Below are 14,825 nucleotides of genomic sequence, written 5' to 3' on the forward strand. Positions count from 1 at the left end.
GGTTAAAACATAAAACCAAAGCATGGATTGATACGAGCTGAGGTACGTGATCAAATATGTATTTGTCATTTAATTTAAGCATCATTTAAGTTTTAAGGAACCACAGATAATGTTTTTTTTATGTTTTGAATGTTATGTTATCTTGACATTGCCTATAACATTACAGTCTGAAAAATGACATGAAAAAACCGACACAAAGTGCGGCTCATTAACCTGTTAAGTGTCTGGTTTTAAGCGTTTTAAACTGCATATCGGCCTTGAACATAGCTCCAATACAGTTTAAATGGGGCTTTTTGCCCGGAGTTTAATGTTTAAGGAAACCATTACACCTCAAGCTGTGCATTGTCGCTTCAACGATCAAACAGCCAATATGTATAGATGTGTTATGTGTGGTCGATTTAGGGTTGACACAGACCGAAACTGGAGTTCAGATAGCATAGCCTGAGAGGAAAGTGTGCCTGAGAGACTAAACTCAGGGTCAAAGTGTATCTTAAATGTACAATAAGGAAGTGTGGCTGTCTCAAAGAGCGAAGGTTGGTTGCTGAACATTTCTTTACTTAACTTTACTTTCCACCCCTGCCTTCATTCTTAGTGGACATAAAACCATCTTCTAATGAATGTGGCAGGTACGTCTAAGTTCTTCTTTACTGGATATTACTCTGTACACATTCATTTGGCATGGACAAAATATAAACAAAGTATTTATAGTCATGAATAGTATATATTTGAATACAAGTGGCATTGCACAGTCTACCCTAACTAAAAAAAGGTCTCTTCTTAAAATAAAACAATAAAAACAGTAAAAAAAATAAAATAATAATCATTTAGAGTTTACTATATTATCCTCCCCATCAACAGAGAGCCAGCCTCCACCTCAGCACTGAAACCAGCCACACTCCTGTCCAGCAATGCCTCTGTTTCGGCCCTCGGGTGGACGTGGTAGTGGGGCGAGGGTCAGGCCCAGGCGGAAGAGGAGGATGAATCTGGAGTGGATGGGGAGCTGCGAGAAGACGGATGAAGACGGCTCTGTCCTTTCGTTGACACGGCTGTGTCTGCTGAGCCTGGCTGACAACATGAAGGAAGTGTGGGTGAAAGACTACGCCGACAACTACCTGGATCATTATTTCTTCAGATACATCATGGGCCCTTTCAGCTTACTGCGTGAGTTTGTGAGGGCTTATTTAACAGACAGGTTTTGTCCCTCTCTTGCAGGTAATAGGGGAGAGTGGGGTAAGTTGAGGCCACCCCTTGTTGGTAAAAAATGGTAAAAAACATTGATCATGTGACCAAATTGCCCCATACACGGGGTAAGTTGAGCCAGGAGACCAAGCTATATTATCGAAACAGTTCTGTTTACACTCATTCTGTGTGTTTGAAGGGATGCACAACATCCTGAAATATATGCAGATATATTAGTTAGCGACAAAACTATGATTGCCTTGATGTAGTGATCCTTAATATGAAAAATGGCTCATCTTACCCCACTCTCCCCTATGTCCATTAACCATGTGATCCATAGCAATATACTGATCCACTGAATCAGCAAATGAAAATGAAAGTCTGTCAGAGGAAGCAATCTTTTATTTTTCCATGCAGATGTTAAACTACTTCCTCTTTTACTTTATTTTTTAAAACCCCACTTCATTTATAGATTAGGTCATTTATTGCTTCTACTCCTGCTACAAAATTTCTATAAATTTCTGAAAAGAAACCTTCTATCGTTTACTCTCCCTATAGCGGGTGACCTGGTCGAGGAGCTGACTTGCCTGCTGTGCACCAGGAAGCAGCTGTCCCGGGCAGCCCTCCACCTCCTGCTGGTCCCCCAACTCCGTGGCCTGTCTCTAGAAAGGTGTCCTGGTCTGGTCACATCTGCCCTCTGTACCCACATTGCTGCACGTTGTCAGGTCAGACAGAGCCCAGTCTCCATGTCTCTGCCCTCGTTAGCTACTGATTGGAAACAGGGTGTCCATTTTTTTTCTCTGGCTGATGAAACTGAATGTTCAGTTAATAGTTGAGAGAGTCAGCTGCACAGATGCTGAAACGCCAGCAGAAATATATGTGACATTTTTTATGTTGTTCCTCACTGGTTTAAGTCTTCATATCCAGGAGGTCTTTTGCTAAATGCTAAATGTGAGACTTGAAAAGTTGTTGGATGTGTGAGTGTCCAAAAGTAGGACATTTCCCTGATTTTCACATTTTCACAGTCCACACCTTATACGATTTTTATATCCCTCTGTAAGCATGCACACAGAGAAAATGGGGTATAATGGCTTTTACATGGATTTATGTTACAGTTCACAGCTTAAATAACGGCTCCCAAAATGAAAGAAACAAGTGCTTTCTCTAGCCTGGAGTCAACAGGAGTGGTAGACACACTTTAAGAACCTGATCAGGATAATACATTTTTTTATTTTTTTTAAAGATATCTTGTGTCAGGCCTATAACCCCTTAATGTCTTTATATTTCCTCCTTAATGTCTTTATATTTCCTCCTTAATTCTTTATATTTCCTCCTTAATGTCTTTATATTTCCTCCTTAATGTCTTTATATTTCCTCCTTAATGTCTCAGGGTCTTTGGAGTCTGGACCTATCTGGAGCGCAGCAGCTGCCTTCAAAGGTCCTGTGTGAAACCCTCTGCTGTCTATCTGCCCTGCGCTCACTCTCCCTTGCTGGTACACCTTGTGACAAATTTGTAATTACGACGATTGCCCACCGCTGTCGTTTGCTGCGTCATCTGGACGTATCCCGCTGTCATTTCCTCTCCCCTACTGCGCTACTTCCTCTTGGAGGTGGGAATTCCTTTTCGTCCTCTGGCTGTCCTTCTGTTTCATCCTTTCAATGCACCTCTACATCCCAATCTTTTATTTCCCCTTCTTCCTCTGCGCCCTTGTCTCCTCCCCCCCTCAGCAGTCTGCTGGCTCTGGATATTGGGTTTGGGGAACAAGAGGGAGACCCAGTGGCGGCAGCAGCCTATCTTCTTCTCTCCCTGCCCTGCCTGGAGAGAGTGGCCATGGAAGGTGTTGGAGACGCCTGCTGTCTCATCCAGCACAGAGAGTTCGACCAGACAAATGAGTTCACTGACAGAGAAGGAGTTCCCAGGCTGGGGGTGGTGTGGGAGGAGTGGAGGCACAGGCAGGGCGTGGGTTGGACGAAAAAGCAAGAAGGAGCAGGAGCAGATGAGGATAAAGAGGAGGAGGAGGAGGAGAGGATATTGTGGGAGGGGTATGGTAGTGAGAGTGAGGAATATGCAAGTAGAATTGAATGTCCAAGTTGCTCTCAGAAGCAAACAGAGGAAAAAAGGAGAGGAAGAGTTTTATCTCAGTCAGGTGATGAACGCCTGAGCCTGTGTCTGAGAGACGTCACCGGCTTATCCTGCGACTCTTTGGACAGTTTAAGTCGTTTATGTCCAAACATCGACTCCGTATCTGTCAACCTTGATGATTATGAAGATGCTAGAGGAAGAAGCCAGGGGTCTCTGTTAGCCGCAGGCCTCCAGACGTGGTCAGGCCAGCTGCGGAGCCTCTCAGTACACTACTCAGGCCCTTTGGTGGATCTCCTTCCTGCCTTGCAAGTTGCAGGCTCCTCCTTGTTCTCTCTCACCCTGGAGGGAGTTAAAACCAGCCCTCGCACCCCTCTACTGGAGGTCATCGGAGCCTGTCCCAGACTGAGAGACCTGCTCATCTCTGCCGAGCCCCCCACCACACCACAGGAAGAAGATGACGAGGAGAATCAGCGGGACGATCGGGGTCTTCCACGTCTGCCTAACCTCTGCTCCCTCACACTCAAGTAAGGCTACAGTTGAGGTACACAAAGATTGACCAACAGAGTTTGTTCCTGATACCGACTGCACATGTAGTCATGTGTTTGACGCAGCTATGATGTGCCTTGCAAGAGATATATTGATGTTTCTGTATATGAGGCAGCTGTGGCTGAGTGGGTCATTCAGTGCTCAGAAGGTTGGTGGCTGGATCAGCTCCTCCGGCTGCATGTTAAAATGTCCTCCATATATGTGTGTGAATGCGCTTAGTGCCCATCTCTAATGAGCAGTTGGCACGTGCATGGCAGCCTCTGCCATCGGTGTATAAATGTGTGTAAATGTGACACGTTGTATAACAAGCGTAAGAGTGGTTGGAAGACTAGAAAGGTGCTGTATAAGTGCAGTGCATCTACCATTTACCACATCTTCATCATTTAAGTAAAATGAAAATGGAAGCAACCTGGAATCATATATCCACCCTACTGAACAAGCCCCATAGACGTCCTGACCTCTCCACAGCAATCCGTGATGTTTACAATAATGACAACCAATACTGTTCACAAGAATAAACAGAATTGGTTGTAAATAAGGTAGATGAGCCATGTACATTCAATGTGTCATTTCTGACCTATTTCATAGCAGCACATCTACACTTTAGGAGGAAAAGGAGCATTGATGCAACTCAGCAGATCAGTTTTTGTTAGTAGTCTTCAATAAGACTCAGTGGTTCCTATTTTAGGGATTTTATCGTGGCTGTCTTTGTGTCATTTACCAATAATGCTACTAATCTGCTAATATACTTTGATTTCTTAGCAGCTTAAATTGTATTTAAAGGCTTGTAGCAACTTTTCTTTTCCCAAGAAGTGTTAAAAATGGAGGCGTGCATTGGTGTTTACTAATTTCACTTAACCATTTCTACAAAATGGGAACAGTACAGGTATATGGTTTGTCTCATTAGCCTCCCTTAATACTGTACTGCATTACAGTATTAACAAAATAGTAGTTTAGTTTGATAACATTACTGCTTGAAATGTTCTTTTCTTTTCTTTAGACCAATAGAGCATTCAAATTATTAAGTGTAAAATCTTGCCTGCTACCATTATTACCAGTTAAAACAACATCTTCATATACAATTATAATAAAAATATGTATTATGTTGGGTGCATAATAATGGCAAAAGTAAAAGGTTCCCACAAATGCGTGCAAACAGCTTTGGGCCTTCATCACAACAAAGTGAAAAGCGATGAAATAATGATATAAAAATGTATAGAAACTGCTGTTTGCCTTTTGTTAAGTATGACTATGGCTTTTGGTTTGATAAAGGTTTTTAGGTTAAAACTACTGTGACTTCCTATCAGAGTAATGTTCTTGTTTGTCATCTTCTGTGTGTCTCCCATTTGTCTGAAGATTCTCCTACGAGCACGGCCAAATGAAGCCTGTCATGTCCTGGATGTCCCTGAAGAGGGCGCTTAAGTGTCTCCTGTCTGGTTCTCCTTTACTGGAGAAGCTCTCGCTGGTCTCTCTGCCGTGCCCTCTGAACTGCGTTTTACAGGATGTACTGCGCACAGTGGACTTGGACCTGCATCTCTTTGCAGATTCCACAGACTTACCTCCCAAGCCACTTGGGCGATTGCGACACATGGACTTGCCGCGGACAGATTTGAAGATGATAACACTGAAAAATATAATCCAACAGAGCAAGGGGCTCAAGTGTGTTGATGCAAGTTACTGCTGGCAAATCAGTCAGGTTGAGTGGTTGGGCTGCGAGAAGTGGAGTAAAGTCCAAGTGGTCTGGATGTAGTGAAGAGATTCCAATACAGGAGTGACACACTTCCAATACGGCATCAATAATGCTTTAAACGATTCAAATAAAAATACACTGCACACTTTTTACAGTGTCAATTGCATTAGTGTCTCATTGTTATTTTTATAACTAAAATCCTACACACAATGATTTTAAAGACTGGTTTTGCACTGACTGATTGAAGTATATTTTAAATACTCTCATGCCAAAACACGTGGGACTTATTCTTATAGTGCCTTGAATGAATTGAAAACTGTATCTTCTGTATTGTGTTTTAAATAAATCTTTTGACTATGAAGTTCTCCTAATGGTGAATTGAACAGGCAACATGTAACATATGCATGAGGAACACTGTGCTGTCCTTACATTATGTTATCAGCATAAAATCTGAAATGATAAACACATACTGTATCCAATATATAATCTGTAGATAGTTTATTTAGTTTTCAATACTTTTATTTCAAAACTAATATGGACAGAAGGTGCCCAGTGCTATTTTATAAAAGAGGAAAAAATTATGTCTTTGACTAGTATTGTTCCTCTGTTCAGAGGGGACTAGTAGGAAGAAGCACCAAATAAGAAAAAATCTTAAGGAGACTGAGGCTGGATCACACCAGACTGAATAAAACTGCATATAATAGGCAAACATCGTAATTTAATTGTGCTTTATTGGCATGGTTAGTACTGTAAAGTATTCCTAAAGCATATTACACAAGGTGAATGTAAAAAAAGTAAAAGCTAAACAGCCGCGTTATTATACCATATATGAATGTAACGTTTAAACCAAGGAAGAAACAATATGAACAAATATTGTCAGTGGGAAATGCATCATGACAGAGCCAAAATAGTGAATGGACACTAAAGGAGGAACCACTGAAAGCAACCAAACAATACCAATATATTTAATCCATAGCAATTTATTTAGTTAACTTGAGAGAAACTGGTCCACATTCCAGCTGGTAGGTGGCGCTAATGCGTTTTAATCCTGGTTACAACCCCGCTATTAAACAGAGAAGAAGAAGGAGGACCGGTGGGCGGTGTGGGTTTACCTATTTTGTTGCGTGCAATCCGGCCAACGCGGAGATGAAAATCAAACACACCGTGGTCAGGGGACACACGTCACTCACCGGAGACCTGCCACATACTCGCTCAACGTTAGCCAGCGGTTAGCATCTGGCTGCTCGGAAATGTGATTTTATTCCAGAAAAGGGGGGACTTTCACGGTTTTGCTAGTAAGTATGAGCTCGTTTAAAGGCCGCGGACATTTCACTTCGCTGCGTTGACACTGACGGTTAGTAAAACTATGTGAAATTCAGGTATTTTAGCTCGATGCTACAGTCAAACACGTACGATGAAAACAAGTCGCGTTAGCTCACGTTACCTGCTTTATTTTATAACAGTGTTTCTCTGTCGTCTCTCAAATGTGGCTACTTTCTGTTTACGTTTTAAATATTTTTTTTAAATAAATAAATAGCCCATTACGGCATCGATATAATCCTAACGAAGCGACAATGAACCGTCGTGTTCACTTCGTCTGACGTTGGGCCTTTCTCATACAAGTGTTCAGAAGTTGCCTTAGCTGCATATTGTTAACATATCCGATGTCCCCCCCTCTCTCTCCTCTCCTCCCTCCCGCAAAAAAAAGGTCATGGTGGCAAGTGAGGAAAACGGGATGGAGCGTCAGAATAAGCCCAGTCTCCCTCCTTCAGCAGACTGATCCATCACAAGTAAACCACCAAGTAGAAGACAATCTGCATCATGGGAAGGTTGGTTTGCTCTCATTTGTGGGGAAGCTAGATTCATTTGTGAAGTCCCTCATGTCTTGCTCAGGCTCTCCTATTCTTTTATCACTCTGTTGACAGGATCAGCTTTTCGTGCCTTTTCCCAGCTTCTTGGCATTTCAGCCTCTCATCACAGGTCCTTCCTCGGCTCCTGGTACCGTCCCTCCGGCAGCTGCTCTTCATCGGCCTGGTGCTCTGCCTCATGGGACTACTCTACCTGCTGCTTGTCACGGGGAAGGGGCACGCCAGCTGGATCAGAAAGGAAAATCACTTTCACAGGTAAACTAACAGAAGCTCTCCAACTGTTTCTGTTATGTTACACACAGGTAATGTTATCTTAACCACTCTTTGTTGTCCATAAGGCATTTGGCAAGGGTGACTGATGTGGATGCAACAGATACAAGCAACCCTAATCTGAACTATGGCCTGGTGGTGGACTGTGGTAGCAGTGGCTCCAGGGTATTTGTGTACTGCTGGCCACAGCACAATGGTAATCCCCATGAACTGCTGGACATTCAGCAAATGAGAGATCAACACCGCAAGCCAGTGGTCATGAAGATCAAACCAGGTAAGAAGAAGAAGAATGAACACCTTTTGTTTAAAGACCATGATGTAATACAGACCATTAAAAGCTAGCTGTGTATTTCCCCCAGTATAAAACAATATTCTTCTTAATCTTTTTCATTATAGGTATCTCTGAATTGGCCAAAACACCTGAGAAAGCCAGTGATTATATCTATCCGCTGCTGAGCTTTGCAGCCCAACACATTCCCAAAAATAAACACCAAGAAACACCCTTGTACATCCTGTGCACAGCTGGAATGAGAATCCTTCCTGAAAGGTACATCTGGGCTTTATCGCCTTATAATGCAGTCTCACAGGGCGCTCTGTAGCTCCCCTGGTAGAGCGTGAGTCCCATGTAGGCTGTAGCCTTTGCTGCCCCCCCGCCCCCCATATTTCCCCCCATTGCTGTCAGTCTTCATCTTTCCTTTCTAATAAAGGCATAAAAAATATAGCTCTGTTCACCAAAGCTGCAAACTCTAACTTTTAGAAGCCCCAGATGTAAATATACCTGCCAGAAATAAGCAGACTGCAGGTTTAAACAGCATGAATCATTAATATGCTGTTCATTTTATGAAGTTTTTGTGATTGTTTAATCTCAGTCAACAAGAAGCTCTTCTGGAGGATCTACGAACAGACATCCCAGTCCACTTCAACTTCCTCTTCTCTGATTCCCATGTGGAAGTGATTTCTGGAAAACAGGAAGGTAAATAAAGGGAAGAATAAGAATAGACAGGAATTAAAAACGGCATGTTCAACTAAAATTCATTGCAGTTGTGGTTTTTTGAAAGATTTGCTGACAGGTGGCGTAAACAAAAAATGAATATTAGATGTTTTTCCTAAATTACAGGGTTTAAGATTAAACCCTGTAATTTAAAAGTTGTGCAAGGTTGAAGATGCTGGCAAATGTTTATATATTAATTTATAACTTTGGCTTTTAGGTGTCTATGCATGGATTGGAATAAACTTTGTCCTTGGAAGGTTTAACCATGTACACAATGGTAAGTAACCAAGAAAGTAGTAATTAAACAGTGTGCCATTTTAAAAAATAAGTACATTTTTGTTTTGTTTTTTCACATTAAATGGTGCTACACGTTAACCAATCTACTTAAATAATGCAGACTAAGTTGAGGCTTTTCTACTCTACCACGTAATGAAATTTGTAGTTACATAGTAATCCCTTGATATACCCCAGACTGGTCACTGCTTTTCTGTCAATCTTTCAAGATGGGGAAGCTGTAGTGGAGGTACATGTCCCAGGCAACGATCAGCAGGAGGCGCTGGTGAGGAAAAGGACTGCTGGAGTCCTGGACATGGGCGGGGTCTCCACACAGATCGCATACGAAGTGCCCAAAACTGTAAGCTTTGCTTCTCCACAGCAGGTTATTATCCACAACCAATTCTGTTTTTGTGCTGTCTTTGGTTTTTGTCACTCACCCTTTGTTCTTCTCCCTCCTTCCAACCTCTGTCATTCCCTGGTTAAACCTGTATGCACCATTTTTGTACCCCGGAGACGATCTGCTCTCCATTCATCACTATTGAAGGCACACTGTACTGTAAGCCTGCTGCATGACTCCATAGCAGGATTTTTTTTTTTTGGTCTGAGAACATTATGTAATTTATGCAGAGACTGCTGAATGCAGTGGAAGTCCATGTCAAGAATTTTTGTTTGTGTTGTAGTGACTCATGTACAATAACAGGTTTGGAATACGCTGCTTGTCCTTTTTGCTCTCATTGCTTTTTTTTCCCTTTACACCACATGATGTTCAATTGAATTCATCAATTCGTCATCTTGGATAGTTTCAGCTTCTGTTATTTTATGTTTTGAGATAGATTTAATTCAATGTTCTGTTTATACGTCCTCAAACATGGGCGATCGCTGGAATAATCTATATCAATGTGTTGCATGTCAGCACTACTGTCATCTATAAATGTTAACATAAGGATGTGTCATCATTCCCAGGCTGACTTTTGTTTGTTCCCTAGGAGGAAGTTGCGAAGAACTTACTAGCCGAGTTCAACCTTGGGTGTGACGCACATCGCACAGAGCATGTTTATCGTGTTTATGTGTCCACCTTCCTGGGTTTTGGAGGAAATGCAGCACGCCAAAGATATGAGGAGAGCCTCATCAAAAATACTGCCGCTCGAAACAGGTGAGATCAGATCTAATGCTTATTATTTTGCAAATGTTTCCGGTATTGCACATATTCACACTGTATTATTGGTTTCTCCAGGCTCTTAGATCAGCATACTGGTGAGACGGCAGAGTCTCCCCTCCTGGACCCTTGTCTACCTGCAGACCTGCAGGATGAAATCGGCCCATCTGCGCAGAAGCTCTATCTGCGAGGCACAGGAGACTTTGACCAGTGTAGACAGATTCTCCAGCCGTTCCTCAACCGCACCAATGAGACCCAAACCTCCCTCAGTGGTATCTACCAGCCAGCCATTGACTACAGCAACAGTCAGTTCTACGGCTTCTCTGAGTTCTACTACTGCACGGAGGATGTGCTGCGCATGGGCGGGGATTATAACGCTTCTAAATATGCCCGGGCTGCCAAGGTAAATGTTACGTAGAACAAATCACATCTACTCTCATGAAGCATGCCCTATATATCCTCAATAAGTAACTCATTGTTCGCTACTATTTTCAGAAAGCTTCGTCTTACTCACTGCTGAAAGCACCTTTTTGTTTAAGCGCAGTTGAACTTTGTCTGTCAAATAGCTAATCATCACACCATCACTGGCTAGTTTCATTGATTGAAGACAGCAGGGCCTTGTCCATTACCCCCTCCCTCTAGAACTCTCTCCCCAAACAAAACCGCTCTCAAAACCCATCTCTTTAATCTTTAATCTGTGATCTGTCACCCCCCTCTACCCCGTCTTTTTACACTTTTTTAAATTTTATTTCTCCACTTGCCTTCTTGCTTTTATACTTTGCTTCACCCGTGTATAAAATTTGTAATACTGACAATTCTTTAGCTGTTTCTGTTATTGTCTTTTTGTTACCATGTAAGTGCCTTTTTAAGTACCTTTTTTGTTTAAAGCACTATATAAAAGAAATGTATTACTACTGTTATTATTATTATTATTATACTGTTTTTTTTCTCTGTTGTTGACACTTAGCATTTCAAATAAGGATTTTAAGACCACCCCACCTTTTGTGTTTTACAAGGTTTGTTTACATACATCGAAGTAAAAGACATGTACAGTATTTGAGTTAGAGTAGGATTTGGATAGTTATAAACTTTATACAATACCTTTTGTTCTTATCCCTGGTTGGCCTTTCAGTTAAAGGTCCAGTGTGTAGGATTTAGTGGCAACAAGTGGTGTAGTTGCAGATCACAACTCCCTCACGACCTTCCAATTCCTATATTCAGGTGATTATACACTAATGAAAACATACCTTTGAATATTATATTCTATTTCTGCCAATAGATCCTCCTTAATGTTACACACTGGACCTTTAAGGCAATATAGTGCTACTGTAGTTTTAATAGTGTAATTTAAGAGCAATAGAGGTTAATACTATTTATTGATGTCTTATCACTGGAAACTTTCCTGATGTTTTGGTTAACATTTACAGAGTTACTGTTCCACCCAGTGGAAGACTCTGAGAGAACGTTTTGACTCTGGATTGTATGCATCACATGCTGATCTACACAGACTGAAGTAAGTCCCAAAGGATTAACAAACTGCTACAAAAGCTCGACTAACCAGTTGGTCACATTCCAAATAAGATGTTTATCAATGGCTTTATGTTTATGTCTGCAGGTACCAGTGTTTTAAATCAGCGTGGATGTATGAAGTATTGCACTCAGGCTTCTCTTTCCCAGCTAATTATAAAAACCTGAAGACTGCCCTGTTGGTCTATGATAAGGAGGTCCAGTGGACTCTCGGAGCTATTCTTTACAGAACACGGTTTCTGCCTTTGAGGTAAGATAGATTGTCTCTCATGTGTGCCATTCTTAGTCACTTTACTAATTATGCTTTAAGTAATTTTAGCCAGTGAAAGTGATCATCCTAAATGTGTTCTTCAGTGTAAGTGAGAAAGTTCACTGTAATCCTCAGAGCTATCTTTGATAACAGCACACTCTTATGTTGAACCTGAGTGGAGAGTTGAAACAGTAATCGGTACTTAGGCACTAAGGCTTACAGAGAAATTCCACTTTTCTGCTCCAAAGAAATTTAAAAGAAGCTTCAGAGAACTGAAAAAATTCTGGATTCTTGTCTGATTATCTATTAATGTTATCTCTTTGTTCAAAGCTGGTTTAAAATGTGTGAGGTTTGTTTGTTTTTTTGCCTCTTCCAGGGACATCCAGCAGGAGAGTCTGAAAGGAGCGCACTCTCACTGGCGGCACAGCTTCTCCTTTGTCAACAACCACTATTTATTCCTGGCTTGTTTCTTCATTGTGTTGCTGTCCATTATGCTGTACTTGCTGCGCCTTCGCCGCATCCATCGGCGCGCGGCCCAGCACTGCACCCCCTCCTCTGTACCGTGGTTGGAAGAGGGCCTTGGCTCACCCGCACTCCCCATCAACCTCTAAATTTTGTAGAGCATAAAGTCTGGACCGTATGTCTGACTTCCCAAAGCCAGTCTTCACTCCCTTTTTCTCTGAGGCTCAGCTGCTTGTTCAGTGAGCTTTTGAAGGCGGCTGCTGTGCCCTGAAAACAGGGCTACGAGTTACTACGAGTTAAAACTGATAGGTAATGAGAACTGGATAAACGAGGAAGGTAATTATGTGAGTCTTCAGGCTTACCTGAGCTCATGAAATATTTGTGTTGGAAGTTATTTTGTTTGATATGTCTTTTTTAGGTCTCGTTCTTGCCTGCCATGTACTCCATTATCAAAATCAAAAAGAAACGGACCCCAGGTGTCTTTTGTTTTATTGAAAATAAAGAGACAAACGCAACGGTACTTTTAGCTAGCTAATCTTCCATACCCAAATAAATATGTAGTCTATACTTTGAATTTCACAAGCTGGACGAATATACCATGGTGAAAATGTATTTATTTCTTTATGCCTTTTGTATATGTATGATCACATCTTTTCTTTTCTGTTTTATTATTCTCTTTTAGTTGTTAAATGGTACAAGCACTCGCCATTTCCACAGAAACCTCAAATGCAATACGATTTATAATTAGTGGAAGGAGCACTTTTCCCAGCTGGGATAATATTTTTTTTGTGTGTGTTTGTCTTTCCCAAATTGTTCTGCCTCAACAGGACAGGTAGCCTTTAATGGCTATACTAGTGCAATACATGTCTTGTCACTGTTGGGGAAACTCTCCAGAACACATCTGCTCTTTTGTCGAGAGAATGACACTCTCTTAAAGCCCTGCTGAAATTCTTGTGTTGGGTCATCTGACTTTCAAGTTGGATACCGTTACATATATTTACGTTGGGCTTCATTTTCAGAAGCCGTCATATCACTGCTGTGAGGGGATTGTAAATGAGAGCACATGCCCCATTATTTATATGAAAATGGTCTAGTGAAATGTTTGCACAGATGAATGCGAAATAAATGTTGTCACATTGCAATTCAGTAATAAAGGTTTTATGGTATACTTGTCTGGCTGTTTATTTCCTGAGGAGGAGATCAGACTAAACAAATGGTGTCAGTATTTCCATGCAATGAATTTGAAACCGGTGGTTCTAAAAGTATAATGTAGACACCAGCCTCTGTCACTGAAAGGGAAAAGGCAAGAGTTTATTTCAGTTCACTCCATTGTCGATTTGACTTCAACTCTCAACAAGTTTAAGTGCTGCGTAAGAGCATGGATCAATTGCAGCCACTAATGACCACACAAGCTCAGCACAGGTGCTGTAGACAATTTGATGAAGTATTATAGCCTTGCAGAGGCATCCTGAGATAAGTGTTGTTAGACCACAGCCTGTCTTTGTTTTCACATGCAGATGTGACCCTGGGCAAGGCTGCTGGTAATGGAAATGGGACAAATGAAAATAATTTAAACTGCACAACACATGAGGTACATCAGCTGTGGAATAAAACTGAGGTCTGCTGCTGCATTTAGATGAGTGAATGTCCTGCTCTAGGTTGCTCACAGTATTCAGCTTTGCCATAACTGCAGAGAAAATTGTCCACTTGTTTATTAATGACAAATATATAATAAATATTTCATCAAGGAGGGACCTTTCCAGTTTCCAGTTATCCAGCTCTTGATGTTCTCTTTGTGAGAGAAGTGTTAATACTTCATGCCCTCTGCATGTGGGACATCCTCTGTGTTATATTAGCATTCATTAATTGCAACTTTGGTCCAATATCAATCATTGCACTTACAGATTGGCGTTGGATGGGAAGATATTGTTATTGTAAACAATTAACAGTTCTTATAATAGTAATAATACTGCTCTGACTGTAGTTTCCCTACCGAATGTGTGAATACCAGCTGCAACAACACTGTTTGGACAAGTGGTTCTTTAAGATGCCTGGCTCCTATAATGCTGAGTCATTGATAGGTCACACTGCTTTGCCTACACACCCACTGTGACATTGTAGTGTGCTGTGTGTGTAGAGCTTATGTTTCAGCTAATGGTGAGTGACACAGAATAGCTACTTGCTACTAATTTCCTGTAATGATAATTCATACTGTTTCTTTTTTTACAATTTACAAATCAAATATCTTGACCAACAGATATCTTTTTGTAGCGTAAAAAGTGAGGAGTGAGTGGAGAGAACCACTGAATATGTTCAGTCGAATCAGATGCGATCCTAAACACAAACTGGCATCCGGTTGGTTATCAAGGTGAAATTTAAACTTCTGGCCTGCAACAAGAGACAGGATGACACAGCCAAAAAAACAATTATGAATTATTAAGAATAAGATGTGTTGGCATTCATTTAGCCCCATTAAGATGATAGCTCCTTGAACTAATTTAATTGAATAAGTAATTAATTTGGACCT

At 41.3% G+C, this 14,825-nt stretch overlaps 2 protein-coding genes across 5 annotated transcripts; both read left to right on the forward strand.

The window, feature by feature from the left end:
- The first annotated feature begins 439 nt into the window (after positions 1-439).
- On the forward strand, positions 440-5,859 carry si:ch211-214j8.12 (uncharacterized protein LOC100000539 homolog). Of its 2 annotated transcripts, none has more exons than XM_051422657.1 (5): positions 440-533; positions 859-1,161; positions 1,738-1,904; positions 2,570-3,786; positions 5,165-5,859. In XM_051422657.1, the coding sequence occupies exons 2-5, from the start codon at positions 909-911 to the stop codon at positions 5,556-5,558; spliced, it is 2,031 nt and encodes a 676-aa protein (XP_051278617.1). In that variant the 5' UTR covers positions 440-533; positions 859-908; the 3' UTR covers positions 5,559-5,859. The 2 variants fall into 2 exon arrangements, with proteins under 2 accessions (XP_051278617.1, XP_051278616.1); XM_051422656.1 differs by having other exon boundaries at positions 465-626.
- A 752-nt stretch (positions 5,860-6,611) lies between these two features.
- Positions 6,612-13,464, forward strand: entpd4 (ectonucleoside triphosphate diphosphohydrolase 4). Of its 3 annotated transcripts, none has more exons than XM_051422658.1 (13): positions 6,612-6,793; positions 7,207-7,327; positions 7,424-7,621; positions 7,705-7,910; positions 8,033-8,183; positions 8,506-8,609; positions 8,845-8,904; positions 9,131-9,285; positions 9,890-10,056; positions 10,138-10,462; positions 11,487-11,572; positions 11,675-11,836; positions 12,213-13,464. In XM_051422658.1, exons 2-13 carry the CDS (start codon positions 7,320-7,322, stop codon positions 12,445-12,447), a joined length of 1,857 nt encoding a protein of 618 aa, XP_051278618.1. In that variant the 5' UTR covers positions 6,612-6,793; positions 7,207-7,319; the 3' UTR covers positions 12,448-13,464. The 3 variants fall into 3 exon arrangements, with proteins under 3 accessions (XP_051278618.1, XP_051278620.1, XP_051278619.1); XM_051422660.1 differs by having other exon boundaries at positions 9,131-9,261; XM_051422659.1 differs by lacking the exon at positions 6,612-6,793 and adding an exon at positions 6,834-6,852.
- Positions 13,465-14,825: the final 1,361 nt, after the last annotated feature.

Source organism: Dicentrarchus labrax, unplaced genomic scaffold (assembly GCF_905237075.1).
Source record: "Dicentrarchus labrax unplaced genomic scaffold, dlabrax2021, whole genome shotgun sequence".
NCBI classification, from domain to species: Eukaryota; Metazoa; Chordata; class Actinopteri; family Moronidae; genus Dicentrarchus; species Dicentrarchus labrax.

Excerpts from the sequence above, each read along its gene's own strand:
- si:ch211-214j8.12 (XM_051422657.1), top strand. The coding sequence starts at position 909 with ATGCCTCTGTTTCGGCCCTCGGGTGGACGTGGTAGTGGGGCGAGGGTC. Across the intron at positions 1,162-1,737 it reads GGGCCCTTTCAGCTTACTGC|CGGGTGACCTGGTCGAGGAG; the intron begins GTGAGTTTGTGA and ends CTCTCCCTATAG. Across the intron at positions 3,787-5,164 it reads CTCTGCTCCCTCACACTCAA|ATTCTCCTACGAGCACGGCC; the intron begins GTAAGGCTACAG and ends ATTTGTCTGAAG.
- entpd4 (XM_051422658.1), top strand. Across the intron at positions 8,905-9,130 it reads GTTTAACCATGTACACAATG|ATGGGGAAGCTGTAGTGGAG; the intron begins GTAAGTAACCAA and ends CAATCTTTCAAG. Across the intron at positions 10,463-11,486 it reads AATATGCCCGGGCTGCCAAG|AGTTACTGTTCCACCCAGTG; the intron begins GTAAATGTTACG and ends TAACATTTACAG.